General features: G+C 38.9%; 1 protein-coding gene across 2 annotated transcripts; it reads left to right on the forward strand.

The window, feature by feature from the left end:
* Positions 1–3,306: 3,306 nt before the first annotated feature.
* On the forward strand, positions 3,307–12,020 carry LOC120468792 (T-cell-specific surface glycoprotein CD28). 2 transcript variants are annotated; one of them, XM_039657381.2, is made up of 5 exons: positions 3,307–3,490; positions 3,593–3,624; positions 7,707–8,045; positions 8,184–8,302; positions 11,694–12,020. In XM_039657381.2, the coding sequence occupies exons 1-5, from the start codon at positions 3,357–3,359 to the stop codon at positions 11,802–11,804; spliced, it is 735 nt and encodes a 244-aa protein (XP_039513315.1). In that variant the 5' UTR covers positions 3,307–3,356; the 3' UTR covers positions 11,805–12,020. The 2 variants fall into 2 exon arrangements, with proteins under 2 accessions (XP_039513315.1, XP_088988372.1); XM_089132246.1 differs by having other exon boundaries at positions 3,409–3,624.
* Positions 12,021–12,229: the final 209 nt, after the last annotated feature.

Raw genomic sequence — 12,229 nt, forward strand, 5'->3', positions numbered from 1 at the left:
AGGAGGCGAGCAGATGACCGGAGGCTCCACAGTACAGACACAGCCCGTTGGTGATGCGACGATTTCTCTCGGATACTGGCAGATGAGTGGTACCGACTTCCATGGGTTCTGGTGCTGGAGGACTGTGGTGGCGGGGCACCGGGCGAGGAGTTGGAGGTGCAGGGCTGTCGAGCTGGCATGCAGTGCGTCGCTGATCGATGCGAATGGATCGCTGGATGATGCTCTCAATACCGACGTTGTCGTCATACACCGCGAGCTGGAGGCGGATATCAGGATGTAGACCATGACGGTAGGCGGTGATGAGAGCAGACTCATTCCAACCGAGAATAGCGGCGAGGGTGCGGAATTGCAGCGCATATGAGGCGACGGACGATCTCCCTTGTCTCAGACGGTACAGCTGATCCTGGACGGAGATGGAGTGGGCTGACTGCGAGAACACCTCGGTGAAGTGGCCGGAGAAAGCGGTGAATGTCCGGGTAACTGGGCCACGATCTTTCCAGAGGGTGTGAGCCCAGTTGAGCGCTCAGCCTCGCAGAAGTGAGATGAAGAAGGCCACTTTCGATCGTTCAGTGGGGAAGGATAACAGGTTCATCTCCATATAGAGCTCGCACTGCAAGAGGAAGCCGCTGCACTCCTCCTCCTCGCCTGAGAAGGGCGCTGGTTGGGGCATGGGACTGGCAGAGGCAGATGCGGAAGAAGTGGTCACGGTGGATGTGGCGAGTGCTGGAAAGCTGGTCCGGGGAATGGTAGGAGTAGGTGGGTTCGGTGTAGCGCTGGTGCTCGGGGTAGATTACTGCATTTTGCTGGTCTGGTCTTCTGTCACAGACTAGAAGGACACAGATGGATGAGTGTAAGACCAGGTTTATTGAGACAGGTGATATGGTAGACAGCTGGTAAGTATATAATGATAAAGTTCGGTGATGGAGCGGGAAACAGTCTGATAATGTATTTCTTATCTTGAGCAGGGCTGGAAGATGGAGAGCTGAGGCAGCGGACGGATGACCAGAGGAAGACCGGGGACCAGGAGCGGAAGAGAAGCAGACGGGACTGAAGTAAGCGGGTAAGTATTCCTTGAAGCAAGCAGCAGAGTAGCGGGAGTCTGTAGCCGATGTGTCGACGAGACCAGACGGTGAGTGACTGTGAGGAGTGAGTTTATAAAGGGAGGATGATTGGGACGGTGATTGAAGCGGGCAGGTGACAGTGATTAGAATGCTGGGGAGCTGGAACGAGTGGGCGGAGTGAAGGTGTCTGGTGCTGACGCAGATGGATCCGTGACACCGGCAGTGTTGGTTTTTCTTTTTGAATGACGAATATAGACTAACATATCTGCAGAAATAGACAGTTGGCTCATTACACGCAGGCGCAGAATGCACATTCTAGCTGACAGTCGCCTGTAGTTCTCTCGGTGTGTTCAAGTACAGCTTTTTACCCCGAAGAGAGTGGACGAGAGGCGAGAACACAGTCGACTTTCATCAGCACTAGTTCGTCTGCGTCGGCTTGGTGTGTTCCGGCTTAAGGTGAATGATGTTAACAACACTGTGAGGCAGTTAGCTGTCACACATACGAGTAAAAAAAGAGAAGGGCTTTAAATTATATATTTCGAGCTACATCGACAACTTTGAGGGTGAGTATTCTCTCATATCGTGCGAAATTCGACTAGCGAATCAGTTTACAAAATCGTTGTCTACGTTTCTGAGAAAATTAATTTTGTTAAAGTTTTGCCGCTATACACTTTGCCTGCAGAACGCGCTATGCTGAAGAAAAGAAGCTGGCTGAGATCCTATCGGACATACGTCAGCAGGGTTAGTGTATAGAGCCTATTAAAAAAAAGGTAGCGCTTGTCTGAAGTTTAAAATCATTGGTTCCATAATCACATAACGTTTGTTTATGACGTGTGTTATTCGCCAGCTAAGCCGCATCGAACTTCCACTGTGAAAAAAATTGTAAAAACTATTAACAGCTCTTTTGAAATGTGTTACAGCCATCAAAATAAAATAAAAGTTGGTCAGTGCAAAACATTGGAAATATTTCCTTTGTACTTTTATCAGTTCAAACAAGGTTAATGAGAATGAACAAATCACAGATTATTTGATTTAAATAGCAATTTACAAAATGTTTCACAAAAATTCAACACAAAGTGCACACATCTAAAGGGCAGAAATGCTCCATGAGGGTGCTCAACCACAAGAAAACTTTTAACAAGGAGGGAAAAGTTTGCACACCACAGCACAAAAAATAGAATATGTATATGTATTTTAATATGTATTTTATGTTCTCACCACAGGAGACATTTCTAGAAAAAGTGGATGATGAAGACCAAGTTTGTTTGATGAAGGGAGTATGAAATAAATATTCGTCTATTTTTTCCAACGTTTACTTCCTATTTTACAGAACGTCCCAACTTTTCTGGAAATGGGGTTGCACATTTATTTATTTTTTTTTAATTTTATTTGATTTATTTATTTTAATATTGATAGAAATGGAGGAATTGATAGAAATTTATTTATTTTATTATTAATTTGGAAAAGCATTTTTACAACCTTAAAAATGAAAACATTGTAATATTTTTAAGGTCTGTAAAACAAAGACACCTATATGTTGGATGGAATATAACTCATGCATGGGACTTCATTCTGATGTTCCAATACTTTCTGTCTGGAAGCACTATTATACCCATGAATGGGAGGCTCTGTAAACATGTTGTCACGTTTTGTGGTTCACGCAGGTAGTAGATTAAAGGGGGTGCTAGTTTCCTTTTAGGGGTCTGAAACCAGGTTTATATCTAAATATAAAGAAAACCACAAAACCTCATTATTTGCATTTGTTCTCATCTCATGAATAATATAAGAGGAAACTTGATTAATCTTTCCTTCCATTAAGGAAAGAGCACAACGAACACATATTATCGTCAGCATCGTGGGTTGGTTTCAGTGTTCTTTGAGTTGGTTGCCATAGAGATCACAAAGTGCACTGCCTCTGACGTGCACCCAGTTTTAGGCTAGATTAAAAACAGGAAACATGAAGACTTACTAAACCAGTGTAAAGGCATTTCCCCCACATCATGTGTTTGAATGTATTATCTTGGGAGTCAGACAGTCAGAAAATGCTTTTAATGCACTATGCATGCAGGCCCTTTCTGATTAAGAATGGGTTTACTTTGAACAGCCTCTAGGAGCTGGCTTCCTCTCCCTCTCTCTCTTTCACTTTCTGCATCTGTTACCACCCCCCCCCCCCCCCCAATACTCAAACAGACACCTACAGGGGTCTCCTTTACTACCTCCCCTCAATGAGGAAACACCAGCTACTGTATGATACCACGAGAATCTCTACCAAACGCAACTATATGAAACCTTAACATGCAAATGACATCAACCACAAACGGTGCAAGGAGAAAATGGAAACTTCCTGTTTGGCTTGCAATCTGTTTCTCTGTTACACCGAAGGTTGAATTTCCCATACAAGCACGCCATAGTGCCAAAACTAAAAGCAGGTCTGCCATTTTTAATAGCACTTCCATTGCGTGACTTATAATACAACAGATGGAGATTTTTAGGACATCTGTGACCCTATTAAGTCTCTGTCTCTTCCATAGCACACGATCTGAAACACAGAGCATGTGCAAAGGTAAGATCTTGATTCTTGTGATAACTTTCAAAATGAAATAGTGGGTTACATAGACTATCATACAAGTTACATGCCATTCTTTTCTTAAGTCTTGTATAACGTATCTAATGTATTATGACTGATTTAGTTTTATTAAAACATTTTTTACTTGAATAAAAGGAGTTACTGCATGATTAACACTTTTTGTAGATTGTTTTTATTGAAAAAACCCTAATTTAGGATGGGATGGAATGTGACCTGAGACCAGTGTCCTTGGATTTATAACTGCAAGCAGCTTCAAGCAGAAAGGACTGCAATAGCAAACTAAAATATTAAAAACTAAAGTCTCCATTTTGATAGTCTCGGTTAATAGAAAAAAGTGTGCATATTTTAAGTAGAAATTATGCAATGTTAAGTCACAATAACAAGATACCAGAAAATATTTTGTTTACACCCTGGCAAAAGTTTGTGTGGGCTTACGAGAATGCCCTTATGGTAGTCAAATATAAACAAATAAATAATCATATTTAAGAAGAATCATAAGAGGTTTTGTGGAGTCCATATGAAGAGTTCAGATGCAAAAGCCTCTAAATGCCATTTGAAATTTTCTTCTAAAATGACCATTTTTATCAAGCTTGTATATTTAAGTTCAGTAATTTCACTTAAATGACAATTAATAGGTAATCTTCATTGCCATTTAAGTGAAATTACTGAACTTAAATATACAAGCTTGATAAAAATGATCGTTTTAGAAGAAAATTTAAAATGGCACTTAGAGGCTTTTGCCTCTGAACTCTTCATATATATAGCCTCAAGTGCCATCTTAAAATTTCTTCTAGAATGATAATTTTTATCAAACATGTATGTTTGTGTTCAGTTATTTAACTTTAATGGCAATGACAATTACCCATTAACTGATATTAAAATGAAATTACTGAACTTCATAAAATGAAGATACTGAACTGAAATATAATGCTCATTTTAGAAGAAAATGTCAGTTGGCACTTAAAGGCACACACATGCACACACACACACACACACACACACATATATATATATATATATATATATATATATATATATATATATATATATATATATATATATATAAAAAACCTTTACATGCATAATGTTTATAACCTGTAAATGAACACTATATCATTTTTATAAGTGGCAAAGACATTTTAAATCTTGGTGCTTTACCTGTTGCTCGGTATCTTTGTCCTCACCGATTTTTCAATATATCTATAATATTATTTTTTTGTGATGATGAACAATAAATAATGTTCTACTCTGCTACTATGTTGCTACAATCTGCAGATGAAGTGCGGTTAAGTGCACTTATAAAGATTTTCTACAACAATATATAGAAGACAAGTGATTTGAATTAAGTCTTATTTATATAATAAATAAAAAATGTTTGGAAAAACAAATAAAGTTAGTTATATATGTGCAAATTAAATTTTACATTTAAATTTTTCGTTTTCTGTCTTACATGTCAGTCACACTGAAATCTAAATTTCTTAAAAATCAAAATACAGTCTAACTGATTGAGTGAGGATTGGATAAATGAAATAGTATGCAGACAGACTCATTTACAGTACCATCAGTTTTACTACAAACATTACATTTGTGAGGCCACAAAGTACAATTGAACACATTACGCAGTTCACACTTACAAAAGGGGAAAAAAATTCATGTTGTATTACAAAACACTTCTGCTGCTATTGAGGTGGGATATGGGTAAGGATAAGCACAGGTTTGGTGGTATAGTTAGGTCCAAGGGTGGGTTAAGAAGTAAGGGAAGGGTCAACAGTGTAATCAGATGCAAATTGATTACAGCTGTAATTACATGCAGGTATTTAAACAATAGAATGTGAAACATGGATGTACAGAATAAATGGATCAAATAATTATATCAAATTTAAATGTAAGACACTCAATATAAAGTGAGACCTTGCAACAAATATACTATACATTTTACAACAAGCTGACATGTTTGGCATTGCCACTGACATTCTGACAAGAGAAATGCATTGCTGAGAGAATTAATGATTCTTCATGAAGATGATTCACTCTTTCCTTTTTTGTTTCCAAAGTGAGGTTCAAAGCAGTTAGTTCTCACAGAAACTGTCTCTATGACAACATTTCTCCACTGTTACAGGCAAAACTTGTGATGAAAGATTTTTCAAAGCAAGAAACCAGTCAAACGGTTCTTCGGGTTTGTTATTCTGGAATTTTGTGTACATTCATCATACATAAAGTTATTCAGACCACCACAAACTAAAAAGACAAAACTATAAATTAATGTTCTTATATCCATAGTTTTTATTTTTATTTTTTTTTTTAAAGAAGTGCATATCTTATTGGAATAGCAATGTAACTGTAAGATAGGATAGAGAGCATACGAGCGATCTTGAGAACAGAAGCCATCTTCTGCTGCAACGTATTTTGCAAAAGTGATTATGGAATCCACAAGTTACCCTGAAACAGGGGCGGACTGGGACCAAAAAGTGGCCCTGGACTTTCTGGCCCGCAGCAGCCCACCGTACGGTGATCGAGAAAGCCCAACGTGCTGCAACTGAAGCAAACACTTGCAAACAGAAAAAAAACACCTCCAAATTAAAAAAACATCATCATCAGTTTCACAACACGTGTGCTCCAAATACAGAAATGCGCTGCCAATAACACAGACCGCAACGAAATGTTTCCAGGTAAACCAAATAGGCCTAAGTGACGAAGCGCTAAAATATGTGTGCATAGTGTCTCAACTTTAAAACTTTGGACCCTACATTACCTAATATTTCTTATGAAACTTTTCTTTATGAAAAAATTAAACATAACATGAAAGAATTTTTACAGTGTAATGGATTAAATATAAATATCTTTCCTTCATGTTCTTCTTCTCTATCTTTATTTATTTAGTTAAGTTTTCAGCTCATTGTTCTTTTCTCATTTGTATTCTGATGACATTGAACATATTGTTAATACATTTTGAATATTGTATACAAGTTGTATGTCATAAAAATGTAATCTCTGTACGTTTTGCAAAAATAAATAAATACATAAAGTAGAATTTTAAGCTGTAAGTGTTAGTCACTTATTTGGTTCCCCTGGAAAGATTTCCATTGTGGTCTATGTTATTTGCGCGTTTCTGTATTTGGGTGGTGTTGTGAGTATTTGGTGCACACGTGTGTTGTGAAATTGATGAAGATGTTTTCTTGCAGGTGTTTATTCTATGCGTTTTCATTCAGTTACAACGTGTTGAGCTTTCTCGGCCTCCGTACCAACATCCCACATCATAACAAATTGGCTCATTAATGTGCAGAATATTTTTAACACCACTTATAGCATAAAAATATAACACAATACAAAACTATATGCTATTTAAACATTTATTTTAAATAACACAACACTAGTCAAGGGGAGCTAACTTTCGCCTTCAGAGCGTAGGGCCTACCTGTTGAACTACTACTCTTCGCGCCAAATGTATAATCTGTTAATTTGAAGCATTTCACACATAAATTTCACAGCTATCTCTAGCTAACAGTTGGCTTTCTCTCTGTGTTCAAATGGAGTTTTTTTTCCCGCGACACATGTGACGACGCGAGGGAGTTGGCTTTCATCTGCGCGCCGCGGCTGTCTGTGTTGTGTTTTTCCAGTACGTGAAAGGGGGCGTTTTTCAAGATACGCAACGGAGCAGACCAAACAAATTATCAGGAAGGGACAGTCACATTCATTCACACTAAACGCACACCTTGTCGGCCGCGTGATCGATTCCCTTATCCATTTGCGTAGAAATGAAATGCAATATTATAATTTCTGTCATTGTTTTATATATATATTTGATACTTGATATTTGTACCAGGCCGGCCCACATTGGCCAGCGGCCCACCGGGAAAAGTCCCGGTGCTATAGATGGCCAGTCCGCCCCTGCCCCGAAATATCTTCTTCAAGTATAAAATAAATTATGTAAATTAACTTCATGCCAAACCAATAAGAGATTTCAGGTTTTGACAAATGAAAGCTTGAATACTATGCATTAAGATGTTGTGAGATGTTAATGATGGAACTATGTGACTTTTGTCTTCTCTATACTGCAGGCAATCTCCCACCGGTTAAGCATGTGGCAGTGAACAGCAATGTCAATGTGCCCTGCCCTGTACTCAGTGCAACAGAAATGGACTTCAAATTATTTAAAGGCCCAGACATGGTCACCTCCATTTCTATCAAGATAAATGATACATCCAACAACATAAATTGCAAGAGCCCAGATTTCCCAGCCAATCTCAGTGTTAATGTTATGGATAACAGGACCAGTTTCATCCTGCTTGGTGTGACTACGAATTTTACAGACCTGTACACCTGTGAGGCCGAGATAAACTATCCTCCTCCATTTAAGAAAGTGCCATACACACCACAAACTATTGTGTTTGTTGAAGGTATATTTTTAATGGTTGTTAATGTAAAACAAGACTAAAACGATGAGCATTATCTAGACAAAAAAATTGCCAATATGACTTTATGTACAGTTTAAAGTCACATTTTGTTTTGCTCTTTTTGTGTGGGTTTGTCAACAGAGAGTCAAGTTAAAAGGTGTGATCTCTGTCAACACGAGATTCACCTGCTTTGGTGGGTCGTGTTTGGAGTCATGGCCATATATGGGCTGGTGATGACTTGCATCGTTTTCTTTTTGAGGGTAAATACTTATATTTATATTTACAAAAATGCTCATTCAATACATATTTTAGTACATGAAATCAGTCTATTACAGAGTAGAGTTGTCATCAATTTGGCTAAAAAATATCTCATGTAATCAACATAATATTGTATTATATTTAAATAATGGCATGCAGTTATAGGGCCTTGTTTTAATGATCTGAAATGCAAGTATTAAGCGTGAAGCGCAAGTTACTTTGTGGTCGGGTCTTGGGTGCTGTTGCTATTTTACTGGCGGGATAAATGACTCTTGCGCCCGACGCAAGTTTAAAAGGGGTTGGCCAAAAAAAGCCTCATTATTCATAGGTGGTTTGGGCACAGCGTGAAGTAAACCAATCAGAGCGTCATCCAACATACCCTTTAAAGCCACAATATTAGGGCTGTGAATCTTTGGGTAGACAGCGAATCGATTCGATTCACGATTCATAAGTTCTTCGATTCGATTCATGAACGATTTGTGCAAATTCAGAACGATTCGATTCGATGCGATTCACATCCAAATTCGATGCGATTCGATTCGATTCTTAATTTTTTATATGCATTATAGTATTATTTCAATGCTTCACCCAATGGGTCTTTGTCTGGGTTTGAATTAGCCTACACAGCGGCCTTCGGGGGTCAGATAGTGGGGATTTTGTCCATTGTTAATGTTAGTTCATGTTTGTTTTTAATTTTAATGAATATATTATTATTAAAAAAAAATTCAATGGCCTACAAATTAGCATTTGCAAGTAGCAAATATTTTGAAAAAGGCTTTTAAAGTATTGCATTCAATGACTACATGCACAAATTAATGGAGACGTTTTCATTAGTTTCATTTTGCGTCCTCTCAGTGCACTCGTTATCATCTTTTCACTGGATTTTGCTCGCGCTCGGTCCCATAGCTCTCATGCTTTCATAACGTTAACTACAGATTTTTGAGCAGTCCATGTTTGAGCTCGATCTCCAGCTGAGCTCTCTGTCGAGAAAGCAATAGTTTTGAGGCAAACCGCTCAAGCCATTGATAAAGCTGCCATGCCATTGCGTGGGCACTATGAAATAAAACGCTTTTATTCATTTATTACATGGACTCTCCGTACACGCAAGGTGGTCTCTCGCTCGCTTTCCCTCTCTGCCGAGTGCGTGCAGCCGTGTGTGAACGCGCGATACGCGGTTTGGAGCACAACCTCTGTCTCGTATGCACGCTCGCTCTAGATTCCGGGAGATTTTAACTAATTTGCGGTAATACAAGCTGATCACGACATGAGTAGCTCAACAGGTAGAAAGATAAACTCATCTTTCAGGCATTTGACCGACCGGGCTTCAGCGTGAGAAATCAGGGGTGTGTGAGCGCCTGAAACCAATCAAATGCGGATGTCGTATGACGGCCAATGCGTGAGGCAGCTTGTACCAGGAACACTTTAAGGTTGTGTTTATATATTTTAAACCACTGAATCGCTATAAAATCGTGATTAATGCGATTCTTAGCCTTTTAAATCGATTATTCACGTAAATAAACGATTCACGATTCAAAATACATGTTTCAGGATCGATGCATATGCATCGCCAGGATTTATAATCGATGCATTGAGAAAACGAGTGAATCGTTACACCCCTACACAATATGTATTTTTTCTGCTTTAAAAATAGCAAAAATAACTGTATCTATGTTTTATATTTCTATTAGATGTGTACTTACATTATCCCGACAGTTTCCACCAACTTTAAAATACGGAGAAATTTATAGTTTAATTCGAAGACACGGGACGTTTCTTTATTTCCGTTTCGTCGCCCGGTCCATATAACCTTTGAATCTCCTCTATTTTCTCAAACTTCCTGCGGAACCCGGCGAAACCCACCAAACACAAAGGGGAACACTGGACTACCGCCAATAAAGCAAAGAAAATGACGAAGAAAAAAAAGTTGTACGTATTTTTATGTGTGTAAATCACGTGCCCGCTCACGAGCGCTCACTCTTAACAGACACACTGTACCCGGTGCTGCTCGCGCGTCACAGAATGTTCATAAAGCGCTCCCCGTTCACAGTAACCGGGTCGTCTCATTCAAATCAGCCAGCTGTTGCTGTCAGCAAGCTGCGCACATTGAATACTCATATGAGTCAGGCTGCGAATGTAAGTTACGTGCCCGCTCCAGCGCGCTCATGCTTACTAAATAAACGCCTCACCTCCGGCGCCGTGCACTCACTACATTGCCTTTAGCCTTAGCACATAGTGGATGCATAACGCAAACCCAGTCAAACGTTTGACTGCAGTATCTTATGCGCTTTATAATCCGGTGCGCCCTATAAATGAAAAATGTTCTAAATAGGTCATTCATTGAAGGGGCGTAATACAAATATTTCTATTCGGCTGTATTATAGTTATGGACCACGATTACGCTTTGCCTGCACGTTCTGCTGCTACAGCCAGCTCAGTAAAGCTCAAACGTATGGGTGAAAAATATGACCCGAGAAGGGTTTGGGACAGGAGAAGCATGACACAGGTAAACATTGGGGTTGCATTTAAAGCTTCTTGACAAGCTAAATTTACAGAGAGATGCCGTATATTTTTTAAAACGATGATGTCATGTCATGAGCTGAGCTGGTTGTCATTGACAGCGACAACAACTCCCGTGAGACCACACTCTTTCCCGACGTCATCGAAGTACGTCTTTTGTTATTATTTTAAATGAGTGACCCCTGGTGGCCAAAAATTGCATACTGTACGTTTAAGAGCAGGTGCGCATGTTGCATGGTGGATTATTATTATTATGGCGAATTTACCAGGTGATTTCGCAGTCTTTAGATTTTTTGTTTCCTGGTTCTTGACGGACAAACTAACTTGTCAGATGTCCTTATGTGCCTTGCCACTATTGGGCAAACAAGTCTGATCAGGCATTACTACAATTAGCCTGAAAAATGTGGCTAAATGTGTAAGCTAGATTTAGGCCTACATTTTTTTTACATCTTCATGGACACCAAAATGATTTCCCTCATTTGTTAATATTTTTCCTTGTTATAATGTATTATTTGCAAAAATAAAAACTGCTGTATCTGTGTTGATGAGAGAATCAAAGTGTATGTGCGTTGTGCACTTGCCACATTATGGCCAAGCATGCGCGCTTAAAATAGCATTATGAACAACGCACAACGCGCCACTGACTTTAGACTAGGTTTTTTGTGGACGGCGCAAAATAGGGCCCATAATGATTATAGATAATGCAAATCTTTTTACATTATAATTTGCTGACAAGAATTTATTTAATTTAAGGCCTGATTTAAACTTTGGCTATACAGTTCTTTGAAATGTTGACTAATTTATAATAGATGTTGCTGATATTGCTCTTGGTCAATAATTGTATTTTTTTATTCCTTTCTCATGCCTTCAAATCAGAACAAGTGCAGTCAAATTGATACTCCCTTCAAGGACAGAGAATGCAGACGGAAATGGCAGGGGGTTCAACATCCAACCTGGCAGGGTTTTTACATAGACACTGTAGTATGAGCCTGTCTGACAAAATTCCACGAGACCTGCCCAATTAGACCTGCCATCAAATCATACAGCCTTGTTTTAAAAAGGGCACATAGCATTGGTGACATCCTGAGAAAGATCCAACTACATTTGTTTTTTTATTCATTGTTTTATACTTTCATTTAACCTACTATTACATGTAGCTAAAATATTATTAGCCTTGCTGGCATGTCTGTGTTTTTTTTTAAACATTTATTTCAAAATAAACATAATACACCAATCTCTTTTCCTGTATACACATATGTTTGCCTGTCTAAAAGGAGACCTACTATGGACTACTATGGAAACCTGAACCAGCTCCAACATTAAGACCACTGGCAGGTGAAGTGAATAACATTGATTATTGTTACAATGGCACCTGTCAAGGTTTGAGATATATTATGCATCAAGTGAGTTCA

The sequence above is a fragment of the Pimephales promelas genome, chromosome 6 (assembly GCF_988280905.1).
Source record: "Pimephales promelas chromosome 6, fPimPro1.hap1.1, whole genome shotgun sequence".
In the NCBI taxonomy this organism is placed as follows: domain Eukaryota; kingdom Metazoa; phylum Chordata; class Actinopteri; order Cypriniformes; family Leuciscidae; genus Pimephales; species Pimephales promelas.